The sequence below is a fragment of the Calidris pugnax genome, unplaced genomic scaffold (assembly GCF_001431845.1).
Source record: "Calidris pugnax isolate Ruff unplaced genomic scaffold, ASM143184v1 scaffold38, whole genome shotgun sequence".
Taxonomy (NCBI): domain Eukaryota; kingdom Metazoa; phylum Chordata; class Aves; order Charadriiformes; family Scolopacidae; genus Calidris; species Calidris pugnax.
The window spans coordinates 14,030,677-14,057,003 of NW_015090995.1; the positions used below are offsets into that span (position 1 = coordinate 14,030,677).

General features: G+C 37.0%; 1 protein-coding gene across 17 annotated transcripts in view; it reads left to right on the forward strand.

The window, feature by feature from the left end:
* Positions 1–4,587: 4,587 nt before the first annotated feature.
* The window catches only part of ZNF711 (zinc finger protein 711), a 30,235-nt gene continuing 8,495 nt past the window's right edge, over positions 4,588–26,327 (forward strand). For 6 of the 17 annotated variants that reach the window (XM_014955051.1, XM_014955050.1, XM_014955049.1 and 3 more), the window contains exons 1-9: positions 4,589–4,919; positions 7,851–8,381; positions 14,828–14,986; positions 18,234–18,380; positions 18,970–19,107; positions 20,500–20,547; positions 21,132–21,275; positions 21,742–22,499; positions 25,322–25,405. In XM_014955051.1, coding sequence (XP_014810537.1) covers positions 4,841–4,919; positions 7,851–8,381; positions 14,828–14,986; positions 18,234–18,380; positions 18,970–19,107; positions 20,500–20,547; positions 21,132–21,275; positions 21,742–22,499; positions 25,322–25,405 — 2,088 coding nt within the window. In that variant the 5' untranslated portion in view covers positions 4,589–4,840. Of the gene's footprint in view, positions 4,920–7,850; positions 8,382–11,247; positions 11,467–11,567; positions 11,655–14,827; positions 14,987–18,233; positions 18,381–18,969; positions 19,108–20,499; positions 20,548–21,131; positions 21,276–21,741; positions 24,599–24,868; positions 24,913–25,297; positions 25,406–26,327 lie in introns of those variants that run through there. The other 11 variants (XM_014955060.1, XM_014955061.1, XM_014955057.1 and 8 more) reach the window with 9 other exon arrangements.

The window sequence follows — 26,327 nt, forward strand, 5'->3', positions numbered from 1 at the left end:
AGTCACGCTCCGGTTAACGCAGAATAGAAAGACCGGCTATGAAAAACTAACGGGGCTCCACGGGAGACGCGCCGGCGCCGGGGGCTCCGCGGGAGGGCTGCGCCGCACTGTCGCGATCCTCCGCGGTCCTCCAGATACGGGCCGTGCCTGGAGGACCGCGGAGGATCGCGACAGCGCGGCGCAGCCCTCCCGCGGAGCCCCCGGCGCCGGCGCGTCTCCCGTGGAGCCCCGTTAGTTTTTCATAGACGGTCTTTTTATTCTGCGTTAACCGGAGCGTGACTGTATGAATTGGGCTCTGCTGCTGAAGATGTCTGCCTGAGCAGCATGTTTGTCGTTGCGTTTCTATGGGTTGCTGCGTTAAAAATTAGGGGGAAGAATCACCCCAAATCCCGAACTGTCTTCGTGAGATTCGCTTGTGTTCTTCTCGAACTGGAATGTTAAGAGATAAGATAATTAGAAATCTGGTTACGATTTTTCAACCACATACAAGTTTATTTATTGTATTACCTCTGTATCTGAGCTTGGTTATTTTGGTTTAATCAAAATATCATGTGCAGATTACACATATCTGAAACACCTGTCAAAGTATGATATTGTGGTGTACTTAATTGTACTAAGCAAGACTTAGCTATTATTTAGGATAAATTCTCTATTTTAGAGGAGAACTTAAGTGTTGACCACACAAATATGCTTTATGTGAAAATATATCACTTGCACATATTAGGAATAATTTTATGTGTAAACTGGGGAGATGCCTAGCATTTGCAGGACCACACTGTTTAGGATGTAACAAAGTGTTTTAAATGCATACTCTTTATTTATGTAGATTTATTAAGTTGTAATTGGCATTTTGTAGAAATATTTTTTTATGTTATAAAAATGTGAAATACGGCAGCAATGCCTGGAAACTAGCATGTTGATGGGAGCGTCATTGTGCCTCTGGGTTCCAGAATGACACCCTTTTTTCCCTGGGAAGTGTAGAAGTGCTGAGGCATTAATTTTTTTCCCTCCTTCTTAAAATACTTTGCTGAAGATCTCTCAATTTAGGGTGTTTTCTGAAAGCTTTCTCAAAGAGAATTAAAATATTAATGCTTGTTTTATGATACTGTTTTTATGGGAAGAGTAAGCTAAGAATAAATCAATGTGTGTATTAAGAGCAGTGCTTATAAGGGCCTGAGCCTTTACCAGGTTTTCAATTTAGTGTTGCTATTATAAGTATGTGTTCTTAAGTAGTCCCAAATTGTCAGCTGTTTTAAAAAATATTTTTTACATTAGTAATTTACAGTAATGTTCCTGGCTGTAGAAAGAGAGGTCATATAACCCTTATTTTACTCTAAAATTAATTTCCTGGTCTCAGTTGAGCCCTGTCTAAGGAAGAGCTTTGGTATAAAGAACTGAAATAGGTTAAAATCAGCCTTCTCCTGAAGCTAGTTAAAAAGAGAGCTATATTTTTCAAAAAAGTGAAACAAATTCAGATACAGACATATTTTTAAAATGTAGCCTTAAGACACTGCTCTGGGAGTCTCAGTTTAGGTTTCATGGAATTCTTCATTTTAGGATCTGATGGTAATGAATTCCTTCCTAGTACAAAATAGCGTGCTATAATTAAAAAATAATAATTAATGACATGTTCTAAAGTGATATTATTTTATTGGCCAATGCTAATAAAGCATTTTCACAGTATTTTCTTATAAATATATAGAGGAGAAGGGGAATTAAGACAGAAAACTTGAGATCTTAGTCAGAGACGAGAGGTATGGGTGAGTTTAGGATTATGACAGTATACATAATTATGGCTTTCTGCTTTATTTCTCTGTCCATTTTTAAAACATATGATTGGACCACTTCTGTGATTGTTTGGGTATGTTACATGGTGTACTACAGAAAGAAGCTGTGAGGATCCACCATTAATCACTGTACTACGTATTTTGCTGCTTTCAATAATAAGATTTGTATGCGTATGTGGTGTATGAAACTAAATCATCTGCACTACTGAAATCTATGAGCAAAAATAACTAGTTGTAGCAGAGTTGTTGTGGGCCTTATCTCTTGTTAATTATTCCAGAATTGACAGTAAGGGTTTTTCCTGCTATCATTGTATTCCTTTAACACCCAAAAGTAGATATAAAAAAAATAAAATCTGTGATTGCACATTTGATGCAACTATGCCCTTTGTCTGCATTGAGGGGTTAGAAGGATATCCATAAGTAATGGCTGGATACCAGCTGCATCAACCGAGGTGCAGCTTCGGCATGTTTATTGCCAGCGTGTCATCATCCATCTCTGGGTTTAGTGGAAGTTTAAGGTATTCGTATACTATGTGCACAGAGGGTGCTGTCCCATAACTTTGGTAATTTTCATAGTCCTGTTAGCTTCCGGGAGAATAATCCTTTTAGTGATAATTTGCTTTCCTTGCAGAAATTATAATTTAAATTAAAATTGTAGTCTGACTTTGTATTGAATTTCCTATGTAGCACAATATCTAATACACGTATATTTGGGCATCTAATTATATAATCTGAAAATAAATTAAATTTCTTATTAAGAAGGAAGAAAAGCCTGCATATTCTTCCTGTACTCTCAGATTTATATAATTTAGGATAATCTTTTGTATCCATTTACATTAAAAAATAAGGATAGAGTGTAAAGGCCGTGGTCAGGAAATTATAGAGTATTCAATTAATTCTGAAATGGCTATATTAAATTAGACATTTATGGTCTAGAGCTATGTCTTACTTTGTAATAGCAAGTATTCATTAGCTACCTTAAGAGTTTCAGATGGCTGTGACAAAAATTTAGGGGTGATAGAGTATTGCATTATGGTTCTGAGGTTACTTTGTAATTCTTACAATGGTGAAAGAATTTGATTTTGGAGCTAAAACTTAAAACTACATTGGAATTTGATTGTATGGTTGGAATTGATTAGTTAAATCTTTGACTACTTTCCTCATTGATAACGTTTGACTTGTATTTTTATACTACTAGTTGTGGAACTAACTTCCTTTGTTATGGCACCATTGAGGAGTATCATTGGGGAATCCTTGTAGCTCTGCAAGAAGAGTGTTATACTGTTGTCCCCAAGTGTAGATTTTAAAGACAATTTGAGAGAAGCAGGTTTGAGCAGGTAATACAGGGAGCAAGTCTTGAAAGGATGATAGTCACACTAGGTGATAGAAGTTGTTTGGCTCTTGATTCTGGCTTAGAGGTATCTCAGAGATTTCAGGCACTTGAGCCATATATTCTTATATATTGCTTATTTTGGCTTATTTTATTATTTGCCTTACTTGACTATGTTAGCTCTTAACTCTGTTGTGGTATATTTCATTGCAGTAGGGTTGTCAAATATACTACTATGCCATATAGTACTTGAAGTTTCTATTGTATTTTGGATTTAGATGCGCAAACTTAAACAAATTTGTACAGTAGAATAAGGATCAACTTTATGTGAGCTCTAGAAGAGCTACTTGGTCTACAACAGTAAAAGTACCATATTTTTGAGACTTACTCTTAAAAGCATTTGTACTTCCCTATTCATCTCTGCACTGCCCGGTTCCAGGTAGCTCTCACTTGAGCTCTTATTCTGTGTTCACTTCCCACAACTCCTAAAACTCTTCATTTTCTCTGTGATACTGTCACTTATGTCCAATTTCTGGATGCGAGAGGGCAGGAAAGTGCAATGTTTTAGTCTTGTGCAACATAGATTTTTAAAAATAAATAAAACTGAGGTCTGGTTACATTTTCTACCAGGCCTTTTGTCAGACTTTTTAAATGATATAGAGGGGTTCATACAAAGCCACTGGAACATTTAGTGCACTACACAGCTTTTTCAAAACTTACTTGTAATTGAACATAATGTCCCATTAAATTTATACATTAAAATTTGTTTTGAAATATCCGGAAATACAAAATTGTGAAAGAATCTGGAAAACTGATGTTGACGATCTCAACTTTCTTCAATGCAGCTCCGCGCATCCATCATCACCAGTCTTGATAATTAGTTAAAGAGAATATACAGACAGGGTTAGAGGAGAGGTGACTTCTGTCTGTGTAGTTGCTGATATATGTTATTATGGTAGGGCATGTTGTTAGTAGTAGCACGTGTGTGCTGTTCATGTGCAACTTGTATTTCTTGCTTCTACAGGCAGGTAGCTACAGTTTGTTTAAGGGAAATTTACCTTGCTTCTTGACAGAGTTTCTGCTTCTAGATAAGAAGTTACCTGTAAGTAGGTTCAGTTGCTTACTCACGTCTTACATTGTTTTGTTACTAGAGCCTGATGCTACTGCTTGTATTGCAGGTGAGATCTTTGCTGCAGTCAGTGAGCTGTTACCCTGTGGATATAGTCTAGTGGAACTGCACAAACGTTTTATTGTTCAGTTTGCATTGGGGAGATTGAAGGTTTAGGCATTTCTTGTGCTTACTGCTCTTAGAAATAAAGCAATGTTGAGTTCTGTATGCCTCTGGGTGCTAAAGATAACTGGAAAGTACTTTCCAGTTAAATTCCACATTATAGATGGAACTGTTCTAGGTGAGGCAGTAACCAAAGATTAACATTAAAAATACTTTTAGGTCCTGACCAAGAAATACTCACATGCTTGATTTTGCTCACATGTGTATTTCTTTTAGCTGCTGTACGTCTACTTATGGATGGAAATATTTTCATGAATTTAGGTCAGAAAAATACTTTAAAAAAAAAAAAAAAGAAGAAAGTGTATTGTATGAAGTACTGCATGCTTTTTCTTGAAGTTTTGGGTAAGTAAGCTAATCAACACAATAACACTATTCAATATAAATTCTGATTTTTCTTTTATTGCAGATATTTGTGAATGACCTTAGCTGAATATGGATCCAGGTGGTGGAAGTCTTGGATTGCAAACACAAGAATCCAAAATGCCTCACACTATGATTATGCAGGATTTTGGTAAACATTTTTATTATTAAAAATAATGAATAAAATCAAGACTGTTTTTCAGGGTTTTGCCGTATGCCTATAAATGATAACAAGACATAGAGCTGACTAATATAATAATGCTATTTGTGTGACCTTTTTGAGAAGATTCAAAATTTGTGATGATATATAATACGTCTTTGTATGCGTTGGTTGCTGATCTTGGAATAGTCACACCAAAATATTGAAGTAGTTCTGAAAAAACAGGAGTTAAATCTGTGGCCCAAAGTGCTCTAGATGGCACAGAAAATGTTATCGGGAGTTTAACGGTTTTGTAGTGCATGTGCTTCTTCTTCAAACCATATTGAGTAGTTGTTACATCTCCAGCATACAGGAGATGTAAATAATGTCTTGTACAGGATGTAAACAACACTCAAGCTTTTGTGGGCTTTCCTTGATTACTGTCTCCAGTTTTTCTTTAGGGTATTTTAGTAACTGTGGCAGGAAATAATGTCTTTCTGAGTGTGACAATGGATAAATTATTACATAGACAAGAATTTACAGATTTAACTAAATCTACATGTTCACATGTGCTTAGAAGTCTTCTGTTGAGAACATCAGTCCTGGGACTGTACTGATGTAAGAAAACTTGCTCTAAATTGATTTTTCTTTTTTAAATGAATGCTCTTTATTTTGGTGGCAAGCGCTAAATAACCTCAGCAATTTTGAAGGTTTAGCGAAAGGACAGCAAGAAATCTCCATGTCAGCCTGACCTCGACACCATGGAAGGTCATGGAGCAGGTCATCTTGAGTGCCATCACAAGTCATGTAATGGGCAACCAGGAGACCAGGCCTAGTCAGCATGGGTTTATGAAAGGCAGGTCCTGCCAGACGAACCCGATTTCCTCCTATGACAAGATGACCTGATTATTTTATGAGGAAAAGGCTATGGAGATTATCTGCTTGGACTTTCAAAAAGCATTCAACACTGTTCCCCATAGAATTCTAGTGGAAAAACTAGCTGCACATGGCCTGGATGAGCATATGATCTGCTGGATCAAGCACTGGCTGTCTGGACGGTCCCAAAGAGTATGGACAAACTCCCAAACTCAATGGAAATAAATCCAGCTGGTGGCCGGTCACAAGTGGTGTTCCCCAGGGCTCAGTGTTGGGACCATTTCTGTTTAACATCTTTATTGATGATCTTGATATGGAGATAGAGTGTATCATCAGCAAGTTCGCAGATGACACCAAGTGAAGCAGAAGTGTTGGTCTGCATGAGGATAGGGAGGCTCTACAGAGAGACTTAGATAGGTTGGGTCGATGGGCCAACATTAATGGTATGAGCTTCAACAAGGCCAAGTGCCAGGTCCTGCACTTGGGCCACAACAACCCCATGCATCGGTACAGGCTTGGGGAAGTGTGGCTGGAGCTGCCTGCAGAAAAGGACTTGGGGGTTCTAGTTGACAAGCGGCTGAATACGAGCCGGCAGTGTGTCCAGGTGGCCAAGAAAGCCAATGGCATCCTGGCTTGTATTAGAAATAGTGTGGCCAGCAGCAGTAGGGAGGTGATTGTCCCCCTGTACTCAGCACTGGTGAGGCCACACCTGGAGGATTGTGTCCAGTTTTGGGCACCTCAATACAAGAGAGATATCGAGGTGCTGGAGGGAGTGCAGAGGAGGGCAACGAAGCTGGTGAAGGGCCTGAGAACAAATCATACAAAGAGCGATTGAAGGAGCTGGGACTGTTTAGTTTGAGGAAGAGGAGACTGAGGGGTGACCTCATCACTCTCTACAACTACTTGAAAGGGCATTCTAGAGGGGTTGGTCCGGGTCTCTTTTCCCAGGTAATTAGCAACAGAACAAGAGGGAATGGCTTCAAGGTACAGTAGGGTAGGTTTAAACTGAACATTAGGAAAGAGGGTTTCACAGAAAGAGTGGTCAGGCATTGGAATAGGCTGCCCAGGGAGGTGGTTGAGTCACCATCCTTAGATGTGTTTAAGAGTTGTTTAGATGTGGTGTTGGGGGATATGGTGTAGGGAGGAACTTTGTAGACTAGGGTAGGTGGTTGGACTTGATCCCAAGGGCCTTTTCCAACCTAGATGATGATATGATTCTATTCCACTCTTTTCTTTATGGTCTCCATTTCTGAATTATGACAGGAGATGATCTTCTCAGATATTGGGAAGGACCATGTCTTTGTTCTAACATGAATTAATATCCCTCAGAGTGTATCAAAATAATTGAATTTGCAGTACAATGCCAAGTTGGGTTTTTTTTTTCACTATAAAAAACATTTTTTTTCATTGTTTTATTCATTAAGATTTAAACTGGTATTTTTGTGTGTGTTAAAATAATTCAGTGTTTTCATTTTTATATATAGAAAAGTAGTCTGCAAATAGGACTCGCCAGTAAAGCCTGTTAATGAAAAACAGGTTTCTGCTTCTAGCCATTCCTCGCAATGTGGCAAGTTGTTGGAAATTGTGCTATAAGTATTGTGTACAACTTACTTATTTTTATCAAAGCCCATGCGATCTAAGGGATGAAAGTCCTTTTATTGTAACAGCAATTAATGTATTGTTACCACGTGTCAAGTATCATGCAAGAATTCTGTGACAGTTCACATTACTACTGTAATCAGGCGTTTCCTAACTGGAATTTAAAAAAAAGATGAAATGGCAAACTAGCCTGTAGTTTTTTAACATATTGGCATTCTAAAACATAAATCTGGGACAAACTCCACATTATGTCTTAAAGAAGTGGCATGTTTATTTTTCTTAATTTAAAGAACACAGGCTGCTTTGGATAGTCCCTTTTGGGTGAAATGCAAAGTCTGGATTGTTGAAAAGTAAAAGATTTGTATGCCTGTGTTTAACTTATCTATACAACTGTTACAGTCCTTAGGTAAAGTAATTGCTAATGCAGTAATTTTAACCTTTTTCTCCTTGTTCATGATTGTTTCATAGTGGCTGGAATGGCTGGCACTGCTCATATCGATGGAGACCATATTGTTGTGTCAGTTCCCGAAGCTGTCCTAGTTTCTGATGTTGTTACGGATGATGGAATAACTCTTGATCATGGCTTAGCAGCTGAAGTTGTCCAAGGACCTGACATCATCACTGAAACTGATGTTGTAACAGAAGGTGTAATAGTTCCCGATTCTGTTTTGGAAGCTGATGTTGCTATTGAAGAAGCTTTAGATACCAGTGATCATGTTTTGACTTCAGATCTAATAACAGAAACCGTTAGAGTTCCTGATCAGGTTTTTGTGGCTGACCTTGTTACGGGTCCTGATGGACATTTGGAGCATGTGGTGCAAGACTCTGTGTCAGGAGCCAACTCGCCTACAATGGTTTCAGAAGAAGTTCTTGTAACGAACTCAGATTCTGAAGCGGTCATTCAAGCAGCTGGTACTGTTCCTGGCTCCACAGTGACTATAAAAACAGAAGACGATGATGATGGCAAGAGTACATCTGAAGACTACTTAATGATATCTTGTAAGTTAAACAAAGGTAGATATAAACAGGAGATTGTCTGAAGTAGAAGTGGTCTGGTGGGGAGAAGTTACTATAGCTGGACTCTTGCTGCATTCTGCACTGGAACTCTCAAATAATAGTCTGTTGCCCAGTTCATTCGTGGTGTTTGGATTTGGGATTTCTTGTTGAAGAATCCATTAGCGCTGATACAGCAGGAAAGAGAATGACATTCATGCTGTTGAGTGAATGAGTGTGTATGTGTTTCTGAAACTAGATATTCCTGAAATTAAGAACTCCTTATCGGAAAGTTAAACATTCCACATATTTTGAGCATAATACTTTTTTTAAAAATACACATGTATATTACCATGTTATGCAGATTCATGTAAAAATAACGTGTTGGGTTTAATGAGTAGAATCCAACAAAGCAATAGGTTTTTAAGATATTTGACTTAAAACATTTTCTCTTACGTGTCCATAAAGTATTATTTGGTTAGCTTTATTAAAAATTATAATAGGCATGTTATTGTATGTTGTGCTGTTCTGGACTGAACTTGACACTAGGGGTTGTGTGCATTAGTTGATCAGCTCTTTAACACTGGACTGTGGCTGCCCACTTCAGTGGGCATCCCCACAGCATTCAGCTCGGAGCAAACTGCCTGGTCCTGTACTGCTCCTTGAGTGACAACTACTGAAGGGACATTAGGTCTATTATGTTTCTTCAGTGGTTAAATTATATCCAAGATACCACTTTTTATTGTTAAACAGATTTTATAAAATGTATGATAGTTCGTTTTAGATATTTGACTTCTCCAAATTAGTTACTGAAATGTGAGTAGGTCAAAACAGATGTTATTTAGTCAGAAGCAATATGTTAAAAAAATGGCAATGCCAAGTGTGTCAAAGTGTCAATCTGTTGACAACAAGCTGCATTTATTAAAAATTTCAAGGCAGAGGACATGACTGATAATTGATTATAATGATTTCAGTGTTTCGTAGCATTTATGTCTCTTACACAAAATATATTTTGGGAATTTATTTTTTGTCCAGTATAGGATGGACAGCAATGATGGTTTTTTAATCTTTCTATCATTACTGTAATGCCGTATGTCACTAATAGAAGTCAAAAAAGGTTTTTTGTTTTTTTCCAAAAAAACCCTCAGTCTAAAAGCAAATTAAACCTACAACAGAAAAATTCCTGTGTGTTTGTAAATAAAGGAACACCATTTTTACAGTCAGTTGTTTCACTGAAAAAATTCCTCCTTTCTGACAGAGTACTTATGATGAGTTGTATTCTGTAACTGCGGTATTTCCAACTGCACCTTTGTAATTGTAAGTAAAGTCATCTTTGGAATTCTTCTAAGATAGATAAGTGTGAAACGTTTATTGTTCTGTCAGGTGCTCTCAAGCCTGCCCATGGCTTTTGCAATGTTTCAAAGCCAGTTTGAGGCCTAGTTTTCAGCAAATTAGATTTGCTGAAATCTATATACATATATGTATATAATTTGCCTCAATAGTCACAGTTGAAAGCTACGTTATTTATCTAGAATTTTGATTTAAGTAATCATTTTAGGTAAATTAAGGCAGTTTCTTGCCTCTGCTAACTTTTGAGGCTGTATTATGCTGGTTATGCCAGCGTGACCCAACAAAGTATCTGCTGTCGATTTCTTTTCTCGGCAAAAATGAATCAGTCTTATGCAGTTGTTCATATTTTGGTTGTGTGTTTTTTTTTTTTTAATGTTTTAAAATTAGCCTAGAATTTGTTATGTTTATGGAGATAATCTGTTGTGTAGAATAGATAAATGCCTCAGTTTATCAAGCAGTTTAAAACTCTTTATATTTGCTTACATTTCTAATTTGTCAGATGTTCGGTAAATATTGTAGAAAGTTAATTTTTATATTTCTTTTGGGGTGTATGTATAGGACTGTTGAACGTTTTTATAATGTAAATCACATCAAAATGATAGTTTTAAAGACTCTCAAAATACTTAGCTGTCTTTTAATGAAATTTAGCATCTAAAAAGGGGACTTTGCATAAGGTGACAGATAATGCCCTTGGGGAATACCACCAGCTGTTCTGTGGAACACATTTTGGGAGCTTCTAAAATACTGTATTTTAGGGTGTGAAGCTGAGCTGAGTGTGGAATTTTATCTTATCTTACTCTTTTATTGGGAGTTACAGGTTAAATATACTGAAAGGTGATTTTTCACTGCTTAAAGATGACGTTCCCATGGAGATATTTTATACACTATTGGTTATTACATTTTTGTGTAAATACTATTTGGCAAATAATGTGTTTATTTAGATAGTAGTGTAAACTAGCTATGTATGATTTTTGTAATTGGAAATTTTCACTAGAGGATTATCGTCACTCTGCTATCTTGGTGCAGGTGAATTCAACTTTTTTGAATCAGCCTTATAAACATAAGACTTGAAAATCTTTTTTTGATATGTTCACAATGAATGCCATGGGACGTGCACAATCCCGTGTTTTAAATCTCCAGAATACCTGTTTAAAAGGAACTTGTTAGAAAGGAAATTAATACAAAATTAATGCATATGGTGTGATGGTGAACCCAATCCGTCTCATCCCGAGATGGGAGAATTATGAGCAGTACATCCCATTTTGCCGTGGAGGAGGGAGCGCACGTGTAGCTTAAAGCCTACCCTTTTTTGTTTTTCAGGTTTGCGATATTCAGACCCACAGCGGATTGCCAGCTCCCCATCCGTGTGTTGGCCCTGCATGCACTATGTTGGTGACCCACCAAAGAAACAACACTGGAGCTGGCCTTTAGGGGTAAGGTACTGTTCCACCACCACCTCCTTTTTAGTATATTACAATACACTGTTACATAATTTGCTAAACATTTGAATATTAATACTCCTATATCGTAACTTATGGGATATAAAATAAGTATATCAGACATTAGAAAAATATGAAAAATTGTAAAGCCACAGGACTTATCTTGCCCTCATGTTACACCTGCGGGCTCCTATGGTGGGTGTGCTATCACCAGCACAGTGCATGCTGAGGCATCACATGAATCGGGAGCTGGCAATCCACGGTGAATCTGGACATCACACACCTGAAAACAGCGAAGTAAGGTAAGTTTGAAATTGGAAGTGTGCTGAGTTTTCCTATAAACCTTGTTTATTAAGGGGGATTCAGCATATATTTATAAAGGTTCTCTGTTGTGTTTTTTCAGTTAATTTTAAGTGACGAGATAATAATATGTAGTGCTTCTGGTGGATGAGTCAGATCTGGAAGACATTTCATATTCCATTGACATAAAGTAAGCATTCCTGTTCCTGAGAACTATCACTGGGAAAAGTCGTCAGATAATTTAGCACTGATAGGTTAAGAGTCTGTGATTGAAGTCACATTACTTAGACAATAGAGTGTTTTCAAGATCTGTTTTTAAAAAAAGTCCTAGTGTTTTGGAACTTGACAAAGATTACGTGTCCTGCTGTGTTGATTGTTTTCCCATTATCTAAATGTATTTAAAAAATAGATTTAAACCATGAAATTTACTTCATATAATACAGCAATTTAAGCAATAGCAATTGCCAATTCACTGTCTTTTGTTGTCGAGGCATTTGAAACAAAAGGCAACATCTTACAAGTGACAGTCTATATCAGTATTGTTTTTTCAGTCCAGTTTATATTTTTCAATTTTTCTTATATTGCACTTGCTTTTTTAGAGAAGTGGTTCTAAAGGCCCTGGATACATGGGCTTCCTGATAATGTTTCCATTACTTCAGCTCAAATTGTAGAGACTGAAGATGTTTGTAACCACTGATTTTAGAAACAATGTTGTAAGTTTGCCTCTCTGAGACAGGGCTCCCTACTTTTTAAAGGATACTGAAGATTTGGAAGCTTTACTTGAAATGATAAAACACAGCACGTGAGCGCTTATATTGTATTCATGTATTTTACTTGATATTTTTGGCTGAAAATATTTATTCTTATAAAAATTGTAAAATGGAAAAATTCCTCATTTTTTTTCTTTGTGTAATCCTTGTTGTGTTGCGGTTAATGTCGTGATAAGGCAACTATCTAAAATGGTGTGGGTTTTTTCTTATGTTATTTCACCAGATCCATACTGGTGTACAGTCCTTGACATGCAGTATTAGTTAAATAGTTGGAAATTTTTGCCATAAAGAAAACTTCTTTTCACATATATGTGATTTCTCCACTGTTCATTAGGAAGTTGCTGTTGTTACATAACCTTCCAGTATGGAAATACTTATTTTCAATGTTAAACTGATAATGCATTAGGTTTATAAATTTTATGAGTTTATAAAAAGTTGGTATTGCTTGAGTTGCGGGTTTGAAAATAACTTTACTACCACATGCCAATTCTAAAAATACAATAACAGCTTACAATTAGTGATTTCTTCCACCCAGCCTTTAAATATTCTTACTGCATTTAGACTGTGTGTCTAGTCATACAGCTATATATATATGTAACTGCTCCTGCCTTGTACTAGGACTCCAGTCCTTTAAAAACTCATATGTGCAGTGGAAGCGTTTATTGTACTAAAATTAAACTTCATTTTGAAGAATGTATGGTATTAGGTGTACTAATAACATGGTGCTGGTGAATGGAAGTGTCAAAGGAATATGCCAAACTCTCTGTGTGGCTTTCTCCTCTGTGATGTTCATGCTCACTGTTCCCATTGTCCCGCAAGGTAACGTGAACGCCGTGCAGTCCCTGTCACATTCTAACGGGTTACGGTGTTGATGTTGCAGGCATCAATTTTCTACTGATCCAAGCTTGGTATTTTTTCAGCAGTGCAATTAATCTCTTATTTACAAAAAGAAGCAGCTGAAACATAGCATTTTTTTTAACGTTTTCTGCTTAATTTTCATCAAAATACATAATATTCAGAGGTTCTAAAATGAAATCAAATGCTTATTTGTACTTACCTACATTATATCTAGTTCTGTCCTCAATAACTCTTCTGATAGAGTCCAAGATTAGTGCAACAGAGATGAGGTTCCTCAGTGTGGGGCTGAGTTGGATAGGTGGTTCTGTGGAATCCTGTCGTGAGTGGGAAGAGCTTAGTTTGGGATTGCTGTAGTGGATTCCTGCCCTGCTGCAGGAAAGGCATCTGCTCTTTTTCTAGCAGGTTCTGAACCACCTCCTGTGACTGCCTGGAGTATTAAGAAAAGCTTTAACTGCAGTTTACCTCAGTACCCCAGGCTGTAGGCTGAAGTAGTTAAAAGCAGCTCTTCAAGAGCAGTCACCGCTGCACTGAGGGCAGGAGACTTAGAGGGGGATTGGGAGCGGCAGCCATCCCGAGGTAAGCCCTCCTTCCCTCAGTGACCAGAGCCCTCCCTGCCTGCATTGGGCAGACTCCATTCTTAGTCGTGAAACACTGCTGTCACTTAATATGAATTTTAATAATTATATTTTTTTACTTAGTATGCACATATTTTAATATTATGTGTGCAATAAATTGCTGTTTCCCTGGAATGTTCTTAATTCAGATTTTGTTTACATTTTGTGGAATTCTTCTCTATTTAGAGGACTTCAGTGGGTGTTAAGCATTGCACAGGTTTGTGTTCACCATCTGCATGGGAGCTAATTTTATCTTCTGAGAGAAGTGTGTTGGCAGTACATATGTCAGAAAGATGCTTAGTTCAGTGGCCTCCATATTGGCAATTTGGGGTATATATATGGATATCTGTGTGAATACCCTTTTTACCAAAATAGTGATACTGCTACACTTTTAATAGTTTGAATGTAATGTTTGTTGTATAAATGAGCATTTTGAATATGTAATCAGTGACTAAGTTGCATACATAAAGAATGAGAAGCCAATTTCACATAGCAATATTTGAATTTATTGTCACTGCATCTTTTAATCACCTGTATATTATACAATAATCTTCATTAATTTATATATTTTAAAGTGAAAAAAGTGGATAAAATCATACTTTCTTTTAGGGTGCAGATCTAGTCAAATTTTTGATGCATACTTCCTTTCATTGGGAATATGCTCAGAGTCATCACTCTTTTATATATAAGAGTTTCAGCCACTAAGTTTTAGTCACCAGTATCTTAGAGTAGTGAAACCTTTGGGGACTCTTAGACTGTGACAGGCAAGCCTGGGTTAATCTTTAACATTTTTGGATAGATGTTTAATTTTACTTATTGATACATTTTTGTTTTCTAAGTGTAATAGTTTCAGACATAACCAATTACCGCATTCTCTTTCATGACAAGCTCTTTCTTGTGTTCTTTGTTCTGTAATTCTTGCTGTGTTTCCTGAGCTGCAATAAAATGGGTACTACTGGAATCTCTCTTAAGTGTATTGAGATGAACAGTTTTGTGAAGGCCACTTATGAATACAAACCTTTACTATGCATGGGGATAATAGGGAAGAACATCATATTAGTGATTACTTTGACCTTTAAAAAATGTGTTTGAACCTCATTATTATTCTCTTATTTTTACAGTGGATGATGTTGGAGAAAAATTGGACCATATAGGAAGCACTCCCTTGAAAATCAGTACTGAGGTGACAAATGATGATGTTGCTAAAGATGACGGTTTTGGTTCAGAAGTTATCAAAGTGTACATATTTAAAGCTGAAGCTGAAGATGATGTTGAAATAGGTACCTTTTAAATTCTATACATTCTTCCAGTAGTTTGAAGTATTTCAAGGTCTTGTTTGCTGTTCTTAATTTCATGTAATCCACTGACTGGAATGTTTTGTAGAATGTGACATTTGTGGAGGCTGCCCGTATGTAGTAAATAGTGGGTGTGTATTAGTCTCAAGTTCTTTTTTGATTAACAGTATTTATTTTCAGGCAACCGAAGCCCAAATGTAGAAGTGGTTGGGTGTCCACAGCTGTTTTTCAGCTGTTGCTTTTCTCTGATGTTGCAAGACTGTGTGTCAGTACAGAAAAGCTTTTAGAGTAGATTCCTGTCATTGAACAGTCTTTGGTGGCATTGATGCAGAGGGAGGGGAAGGTTGCTGGGGCTTTGGGCATTTGGTCATTTCCAAACCAAACCAAGAAACTCAGAATTGCTCTGTGGTTCTCTTTTGCAAAGGGCAGATCCAGGGCTTCCAGGTGCTTTGCAAGTAGAGGTACAGCTAACCCGTGTGCTGTTCTTTGTAACTTGTAAAAGCAGAGCCCCCCTTACAGTTGTTCTCAGAGCTGAAACCTCGAGCTCATTCCACTTCACCCTTTGCATTGAGGTTCTGAAACTCTGCCTTACTGGGATGTGTCTGGCTGGAGCCCCAGAGCCATTCACAGGACAAATCAGCCTGGCTCTGGTCTTCCTGGAGTGGAGAAGGGAGTTCATCTCACATGGGCTGGTAGCATTGGCCTGCCTATGCTGTGAAAATCTCAAACTTTAGACAGAGCCGTGGATTAGATCAGCAAAATCCTCCAATTAGTAACAACCTTGGCACTGTTTTTCGAGTAGCTTGAGCTGCTACTTCAGAAAGTTTTTGTCTCCATGATGCCCTTATTTTTCTTCTCTGAGAAATAAGTCATCTTTTCAGCTCTAGTTAATGGCAGAAAAGGATTGTTCCAGGGATGATCAGACTGCTAGCCTATAGGACAGTTGTCTTTGGTTTTCTCTGTCAGGGCAGGTTCAGAATTAGTTAAGACTGTCTTTTGAGTTGCTCAGTATCTTTTGCAGGATGATAACAGTGTAGACTTTAGAGCCTATTAATTAAGTCCTTCACAAGGTTGCCAAAGTAGCTTTGCATATTTTACTATCCCATTTTGAATAGGCAGTATCTGATTTGGCTGATGGTTAGTGGGTATTTCTGTTAAGGCCCTGGGAATTTTAGTATTTGATCCTTAATTACTTTTGAGTATGAGAGAGAGGTTGTGAAGACCATGTGCTTGCTAAGACTATGGGGAGAAGATCTAGAGAAGCAGCGTGTTAACATCCCTTATCTATTGTGACATCTGTTTCATCTGCCAGACCCTGTTCTTGAAATATGGTTTCTTCCTTTGGGGATAGGTTGTCAGTCTTGAGGGACAGACTGCCAATGCAGCAGCAGCAGGAATGGCTGAGAACTAATTTACAGCAGGGGTGTTCTTGTGAGCTAGTCTCAGTGCTTCTGGTATAGCCATGAGGTAGTCCTGGCAAATTACCCCATTCATTACTGGTGAGTACTTCCCCTTGGAAAGAGCTGCTTGTGTTGATAATGTGCATTTGCTGCTCAGCATTAAGGAATACAGAAACACAGATAACAGTCTTCACAGACAATATCCAAGATTCAAGTTTACCTGTTAGCAGTAGTCTCTTAATCTTTTTGTACATGGGGTGGAAAGCTGTTCTTAAATGTCATCCATTTGCATTGCAGTCTAGTTACTTGGGTAAATGTCCTGGCAAAGCCACTTTTGACAAAAATTATAAAAATGGGTTTGGGTGGCAAGGATGTTTAGCAAAGTGTCCTATTTACAAAACAAACACTTACAGGAAGTGATGGATCAGTGTATTTGTGTGTGAGTCAGCACAGGCAAGACATGGGAACAGCTACAAAACCGTGGATGAAGTGTAAAGAGTAAATTTATTTTTGTTATCTTGCGAACTGGGGGATCTCTGAAACAGTACCTGGGCAGAGGCACACAGGCAGGAACACAAGCAGGAACGCAGGCACCACGGAGCTCGATCCTTGCTTGAGAGTGACCTGCTGTTTTTGCCTATATTCCAGGGATTCGCGCGGGTTTAGTTTACCACTGTGCATTGATCTTTCCCACAGCAGGTTAGGAATCTCAAGCATGTTTGATAGGGTGCCTCTGGGTCTGTCACAGACCTATGTTATCTAAAGACAAGATGAAACGATTAGTATGATATATATGATTTTCTACACCCTAGCTGCAAGTCACTTGAGTGTGTTTACAGTCCTCCTCGCCAATCTTCCATTATTTTTGATTTGGATTCCCCACCTAGCTGAGCATTTTCCATCAGGACCATTCAGAGTAGCAAACAAGGGCTCTTGGTATACCCAATGTTTGCTTGTTCTGCTGTGGTCTGCAGCTTTTTGGTCCCCGAGATGCATGGAAGACTAAGCATCAGTATTTTTCTGCCACTTCTCTCTGACTCAAGCATAGATATCAAGTTCTAGGTTGGAACTTGTTCTTTTGGCTCTGTTCAAGTCAGTGGGCCAAAGCTCGTTAGTCACCTGGAGTGGGACCGCGTGGGCAGTTGTTCTCGTTTCCTTCTTTCCTACTGTTACTCTTCAGAATGTGTTGTTTCCAGAGATTCAGTGCAACACCTTACATCCCTGCTAGCCTGTCTCTCTAGATAATGTTCTTGGTGATGAAATAATTGGTGATAATAGTTGCTCTATCATAGTTTGAGAAGTGTAACCCTGGTGTAAGTTACTAATCAATCCTGTGTAATGAGTCTGGGAAATACACATTAGAATCTTTGTAGGAAAAATTACCTAAGAGTCACTTTCTGCAAGATGAGTAACTAGGATTTTGGGAGAGGAAGAGGGATAAGAGTTAGCTGTTCACATCTCAAGAGGGAATTTAAAAGCTGTGTTCTGGGCAAGATTAGAGTTGCAGTAATTTTTTTGGTGGGCATGGACAAGGGTATGCTTCCAGTCTCACCTGAGTTCACTGCTACGATGTGTGAAAGGCTCTTGATCCTTCTTGGGTAGTGGTTGTTCAGTCCTGAATTTATCAGGAGACACTGAGAGAAATTTTTTCTTATCTACCCCTAAGTATCGCGATTGCATGATTTATGACAGACATGGATGTGAAAACATTTACTTGGAGTTTTACAAAATAGCTTTATTGTAAATAAGAAAAAAATACTTATATCTGAAATTATTTTAACGGTGGCTTTTTTTTGTATTTACTTAATGTGTTTCATTTCTTTTTCTTAAAGGTGGGACAGAAATTGTCACAGAGAGTGACTTTCACAATGGACATTCTGTAGCTGGAGTAATTGAACAAGGAGGTGTTGGTAGAATGCAACGCGAAAAAATGGTTTACATGGCTGTTAAGGACTCTTCTCAGGAAGACGAAGACATTAGTAAGCATAATAAGAAACATTTTTGTTTCTCATGCTGTTTTGTACAACAATCTAAACATCATTCTCGAGGACTTTTTTAATTTTTCTGAACGATTGTTCAGCCTGAAGTAGAAAACTAAGCTCATCTTCCCTAAGAATAAAGAGCAGGCTATAATTATTTTAAAGTGATGTGGATAAATGCACTTTGTGCATACTGTATGCAATCATTTCATTATTTATATTGAATTTAACATGTCCATGGATGAAGTTAATGAGGTTAGTCAAATTTTTCAGTTTTCTGTTCTCCTACTGTGAATTGCCTTGTTTAAACAGCTTTCTGGCAAAGTGGCAAATAAATATCATCAGTTACAAGTTTATAAGTTCGTATGTTTGAATCTATGATGGTATTTATTTTGGATTTATTGATGCATGTTTTCTCTCTTTAAGGAATGTCTGAATAGACAATGATCCCCTAAGGGAAGGGGTGGTTCTAAATGCCAAAGGAGGAAAAGTAATTTATAATGAGTATCAATCAGAGTGCAAAGTAAATGAAGGAAAATTTAGAATGAGCAGAATAAAATTAAAGATTTATTCTTCTCCTCTAATCCAGGCTGTGCTGAAATAGCAGATGAAGTTTATATGGAAGTTATTGTAGGTGAAGAAGAAGCTACATCACTTCCAGAAACGCAGCTCGAAGACTCTGGCGTGAATAAAACTTTTGTCCCTGTTGCTTGGGCTGCTGCTTACGGTAGGAACCTGCATGCTTATTTTCTGAAATTCCCTTTTGTTATTTTTTCCCTAGTCTACCTTCCAGAGTGTCTGTGCAAGTGTGATAATCTCTCACCTTTCCCTAGTAGTTTGGAAACAGCTCCTCCTGGTCTTTTAGCAGTATCAGTTACTGGATTTGATTAAGTGATGTAAAAAGTTATTTTGACATCATTCATGACCTTTTACGCATAAGGTCCTTAAGTTTTTTGCAGTTCAATATGAAGAAAACAATTCCATTTCTTCATTGGTTTTTTTTTTCCAGTGCTGGCCTGTCAAACAGTTACAGATTACTTTAGTAGTTGAGTGTCTTGCATCTAATGAATGGATTGTTGAGTTTTATGAAGTAGAAAGGAAAGCTGTTAGGAGAATTTTTATACTGTTCTTGATTCCAGCTCAGATGTACAGAATGTGTGGGTTTTAATGGTTAAGTTGGCTGTTGAAGATTTTACAAAAACAAGAATAGCTTAAGTATTTTCCATTAGTTAGGAGGAAGGGGAAATGACTTTAAGAAGGGGATAGTAGAAATAAGTGTGTAAACATGTTCCTAATAATTTCAGTTTATATACCTGCTTATTTAAGCCTGTTAGTCCTTTAGATTAGAACCGAAAAAAAAAAAAATTTGTTCTCTGCGGCTGTGCTTCAAATGGTAGAAGTGGATATATCAGGATATATTGCAAATTCTGAAAGTTCTTTTATTTCATATTTCTTTTTTTCTCAAATTTTGGCATGTTAAATTTATATTAAGAAGGTATGAGGTCATCCATGGTTTATGTTAAAACCCAGTTAGAATCCATTGGTGTAATATTTCTAAGTACAGTAGTCAGGCTGATAAAGTCCTTCAGAATCACAGAGCCTTGGCACATAGCAGTGAACACTTTCAATCCAAAATGAGGAATACACTCCTAAGGTATTATTTCTCCACCTCCCAGAGGTTTGTAGTGTCTCACGTAGCTGAGCAGCTGATAAGGTGTAAGTCTTCCTGTCTAGTTCTCCAGAAAGACAAAGTACTTCGATCTCAAGAACAAATTGTGGATTTCTGATAGGCTCATTTCTGGATTGGTATCTGAGGTTATTTATGAGGTTAAAAGTTTGTGGAAACAAGCGTATTAATTATGAGAAGCAGGAAAGCCAGTCAGCATGGTAAGCATGCAAACACAGCTTTAGTGGACATTAACTATTCACAAAGATGTGATTTTATTTCCTGGGGCTCATAATTACAAAATATTGAGCTGATTGTGAACTGTACATCTTAGTTTGGATAGAGATAAGCTGTTAGTTATTAGTTAAGTTAGTTTTCGGTCATTATCAGACTTTAAAAACTATCTTTAAAAAGAATTTTAATTTATAATGTCTGAAATACCATTTTCTGCAGGAGATGAAAGAAGGCTACCCAGAAGATATGAAGATGGTCAAGCGGCAGGTAAGAGCATGTAACTGTGCTTGGTATAGCATTAAAACTAACTTGCTGTCTTTGAAAAATATATTCATTTATGTGTCAGTTCTTCTAGTTAGTGAAGGCAAAAAAGTATCTGTAAAAGTATTTATTGAAGGACTCCACAGTCTTTCTCTACCGTTTTGAAATTAAGACAATTCTAGATGTGTTGTAAGCCTTCAGAGTGGGTGGGGAAGTCGGGGGGATCTGCCAGGTTATTTAATACAGTTTTGTAGTCAGAAAAGAGATAATGCAGTTGTTAAGAAGTAAAACCAAGTTGAATAAAAGGAAACAACCAGCATAACTCATAAGAAATTAGTGTCTTCAGAAGTGTGAGAAATCAAGGAATATACTTGAAAATCAAGCAACGTTTAAACAATTATATTCTTGACTTTTCCTAGCAAAAATAGATAGTGCTTTATATTGGCACTCTTTTTATATATGTTCACTGTAGAGAAATGGGCAGTATTTTTTTTTAAAGAGAGTAGATATGCTGCTGTGCAATTCCAGTCGTCAGTCCCAAAGAAAAAAGTTGTTTAAGGTTTTTTACGGTGTCTAATTTTTGTTTCTAGGAAATAACTTGGATACACGATTAGAAAACAAAAACGGTAATGCAACACAATACCTGCAGATTTGTGATAGCGTTAGCACTAATAGAGTGCTAAAACAAAAAACCAAGAAAAGGAGGAGAGGAGAGGCCAGGCAATGGCAAACAGGTAAACACTGTATGGTTATGCGTATTGTCATGGAGAGGCACTTACTCCTCTACTATTCCTTTTTTTTTTTTAAGCTGGTGCAGAATCAAAACCTAGAAATGATGATTTGCATATTTCCTGTGTCCTTCCCCCCTCCAATTCTGTGCACAGAAAATGTAATAATTTTTGCTATTGTAAGTCAGTACACTTAGGGCTGATGCAATTAATATGAATTTTGCAAGCTGCTAAAGAGTAATCATGAATATATTCACTGCAAATGCAGTATTACTGATTTGTTTGAGCAGTTTCTAAAAGAAAACTATATAAACTATAGGTGCTGTGGATTGGTTGTTTTTAAACTACTGAACCATTCTCTGTCTGCTGCAAGTGTAAGTGCATGAAATCTGAACAGCAGTTGGCTGATTTAAAACTTCTCAATCAGTAAATTTGTTTCCTTCATAACTTGTTTTTGTTTGTTTAAAAACAGCTGTTATAATAGGTCCTGATGGACAGCCCTTAACAGTTTACCCTTGTCATATTTGTGGGAAAAAATTTAAATCCAGAGGATTCTTGAAAAGGCATATGAAGAATCATCCAGATCATATGATTAAGAAGAAATACCAGTGTACAGACTGTGACTTTACAACTAACAAAAAAGTAAGTTTCCACAATCATCTGGAAAGCCATAAACTTATAAATAAAGTTGATAAAACCCATGAGTTTACAGAATATACAAGAAGATACAGAGAAGCAAGCCCGTTGAGTTCTAATAAACTAATTCTGAGGGACAAGGAACCTAAGCTGCACAAGTGCAAATATTGTGACTATGAAACTGCAGAGCAGGGACTGCTCAACAGACACCTGCTTGCAGTTCACAGTAAGAACTTCCCTCACGTGTGTGTGGAGTGTGGGAAAGGATTCCGTCATCCGTCAGAGCTGAAAAAGCACATGAGGACCCACACTGGGGAGAAGCCATACCAGTGTCAGCACTGTGTCTTCAGGTGTGCTGATCAGTCCAACCTGAAAACTCACATCAAAACCAAACACGGGACGGATTTGCCCTTTAAATGTGAGCACTGTCCCCAGGCGTTTGCAGATGAGAAAGAACTGCAGCAGCACACAGAATTATTTCAAGGGCATAAGACTCATCAGTGTCCACATTGTGACCATAAGAGCACCAATTCAAGTGACCTGAAGCGACACATTATTTCAGTTCACACAAAGGATTTTCCTCACAAATGCGAGGTATGTGAAAAAGGCTTCCATCGTCCATCCGAGCTCAAAAAGCATAGTGAAACCCATAAAGGTAAAAAGATACATCAGTGTAGGCACTGTGACTTTAAAACGTCAGATCCTTTTGTACTTAGTGGGCATATCCTCTCAGTTCACACCAAGGACCTGCCTTTTAAATGCAAAAGATGTAAAAGAGGATTTAGGCAGCAAAACGAACTTAAGAAGCACATGAAGACCCACAGTGGAAGAAAAGTTTATCAATGCCAGTATTGTGACTATAGCACGACGGATGCGTCAGGCTTTAAGCGACATGTAATATCAATACACACAAAAGACTATCCACATAGGTGTGAGTATTGCAAAAAGGGATTCCGTAGACCATCTGAGAAAAATCAGCATATAATGAGGCACCACAAAGAGGCCATAATGTAATATATGATCTCAAGAAGGAAGCAATTTAGAAACTGTGATAATGCTAATTGGGGAAAAAAAAAAATCTCATGAACTGTTTCTCCTGGTTTCAAAGCTTGATATTAAATCATAACTTTACATTCTTTGTATTAAAAGTCTTAAAAGTATTAGGGTTGACAGGGGATCTCATAGCCCTATGATTGTTGCTTATCAGAACCTAAAGAGCACTATAGAATGCAGAAGGATGGATGAATGTCTTAAATTTGCAGAAAGATGAATGAATGTCTTCAAATTAATAGTATTACACATTGTTAAGCTATAGAAGACAAAACGAAGATGATTGTGTTACCCATTTTGTCAGTAACAGCATTTGTCTCCAATATGACAATGGTTCAGATATATGGTGGGGTTATTTACATATTGTTTGCAAAGGCAACTGAGTCTAATTTCTTGTGTGGTTTTGAAAGGGGAGTATTAGTTGGTCACTTGATCATAATGTTTTTAAATCGTGCCTGGAAATTAAACTCCAGAACTGGTCAAATTTGGGGAGTTGACCCTTTTTTTTTTTTAATTTTATTTTTTTAAAACATTTCATTGGGAAACTTTTTTGTTTCCTTTATTAGTTTAGGTCCAACAAGTAATTTTTTTAATGGTTTTCAAAGCTGCTAACCTACTTTATTGCAGGATATGATGTTTAAAATATAGCATTATGTTATGATCTCAAAGGTGGTGTTCTGGTGCTAGGGTTAAAGATGTATATGTATATAATTTCCCTTTTTTATCTGAAACTACAGTTGAATGTTGTTCAGTATGGCACATAAGAAATTAACGTTGAATTTGACTTTTTTTTTTAAGGATAAAATGGATGCAGCTCATAGTGTTGTGACTCAACACTGATTTTTTTTTTTTCTCGCTACTTTAAAATCTTCTCTAAAAAGAATATTATAAACAAAGTTGAAAAATGTAAGGGTTTTTTAATTAAATTTCAGAGTACTTAGAAGTTCTTTAGGGCAGTGTTCTTAACAGGTATGACTATTATTGTCCTACCTCCTAATATGAAATTTTCAATATAGACATAAAATTGCACCTTTTAATCAATTCTTTAAAAAAATCTATATCGTACTATAAACATGCATTTTCAATCTGTAAGAAAGTATATATGCAGTATTTAACCAGAAAAATATGCTGCCACTAGAGTTTGGAGGTGGATCTTCAGTTTACAGTGTATACATTTAAAATATGCATCCCTTTAAACAATGCTTTGTGTTAGCATGCTGCAAATCAAATGGCGCTTAATATAACAAGCTGGTCTAGGGCTATTTAATGAAAAACCTGTTCATAAATGTTACGCATATAATGTGTATTTTTTACTTTTTTAGTTGCTTCATGTTTGCACACAGCTGTTCACATGATAAATTGTAACTTCATGCTATATTGTGGCTTTGTGTTTCAGATAATGTTCATATTTTGTTTTTGCACCAGATGAGAATCAGTTCCTTGAGAATAAATTTTTTTTATATTTCTAAACTTCAGAAAGTTGAATTTGGGAAATCTCTTAGAAAAATACGTGTTTTATGTGGCTGTAAAAAATGATGTACACGCTGTAAAATAAGATTGTCACTGTTATGTGGGATTATTATTTCTAAATGTGTTACTCATCGTAACGGGCATACAATAAAACGCATCTCTTGCACTCCAAATTTTTTGGAGTTTGCTTTTCATTTATGGTGTTTAGGAAAGACTCATCCTGTGTAAACTTGCCTAGTGTTTTTAATGACATGATTCACTAATTAATATGTAATAACATTTCAAGTAAGCAGGTTGCTTGAGATATATTTATCAGACTGTTGAGGGGAGAGTATTGGGTTTTTGGCTAACCGTTTAAAGTTACAGGTAAATGTACTTGTACTTATTTTTAAAATAATTATTGAATGTGATACTGACAATCCTTTGAAATTTTTTCCTTTAAGTAAAGAGAACATAAAAACTACTCATATATTTGGGAAAAAGCCAGGTAGGTTTTTTTTTCTTTTTATCTGTGTAATAAGAACAGCTTGCAAAATGAAATGCTAAAAATACTGCTTTCTTAATTTCTCTCTCTCTTAGAGTACTTGAAATATGACATCAGTAATAGATTAAAAAATTAAGAAGAGAGTGTGATTTTAAATGAACTCTTCATCAAGGATTTCCAGTGGCCTTTTAGCCTGTGAACTCATAGGTTTTGTATTAAAAACCAGAAATGATGCAGACGTGAACCCATTAATCTGCTTTTTGTTTATAGTACTTTTTTTTTGTATGAAGGAGGAGGCCGTAGCATTCAAAAAATCTTAAAGATATTAAAGCTTTGTATTGTTGACAATTTTAATGCTTTATTCCTGAATGCTGTATTGAATACATAGACTGAAGGAGTTTCTTCATAGCAGACTGAAGATGATCATTCTGACTGTGACAAAGCACACATCCACGGTGGCACATTTTCCAACCTTACAGATGGATGGAATCATCAGGTACTTGAGTATTTTAGATATTTTCTATAGCTAACTTTTTAAGAAGACTTAATCCCTCATTGCCTAAGAGTCCATCATAGTCCATGGGGTACAGAACACGATGTGGGGACTAGAAATGACAAATTAAATTTCTGGAGAGCCAGCATTTTAGACAGCGGTATGGAATGTGAGCATAATGCTTATAGCATTGCATTCACATCGTGCTTTGATACCTTTTATCATTCATATTGGTATTTACTGGTGCCGGTTTACATTTTACAATGTATGTTTGAGGATAACAGTTGCATTGCTTCCAAGGAGTGCAGTGAAAGGCTTTGACCCTTACATATCTGATAGTTTAAAATTGCTTACACGGGTTAATTCTCTCTGTGATGAACAGTTCTTCAGTGTAAGATTGTTGTTTAGTTCAGAGTTGATGAGTGGTATCTACTGTTCTTAAGAGCATGGTGCACCGTGGGGCATCAGTTTCCTTACCTAGATTTTCTGCTGAATCTAGTTTTTTCTTTCTCTAAAACTGCATACCGTGAAGGGCACAAAAGTGTTTTTTAACGTATCTAATGATAGCAGAAAGTATATGGTGGATGCTGGATAAAAATTTAATTCGTTTACAGCTTCATCATTATACTATGGAACGATGAAGTGCTGTAACTTTGTATTACAGACGGTGAAATTGGTGTTGAGGCTTAACAGTCTGTAAGTGCACCTAATGAGATTTCTCTTTAGGAAAAATAAAAGTCATACCTTTTGGAACATAAAAATCTGAGGAACGTGTTTTTCAAGATGTGAGGGAGGGATTAATGGTTGGAAATACTACAAATGTAGTTGGTTATTATCAGCTACAGTACAAATACAGGAACGTACAGGGCCTGAAGCCAGTACAGGCTAGTACAGTGTTTGGTGTGAGCCTGCTTTTGGTGACAGC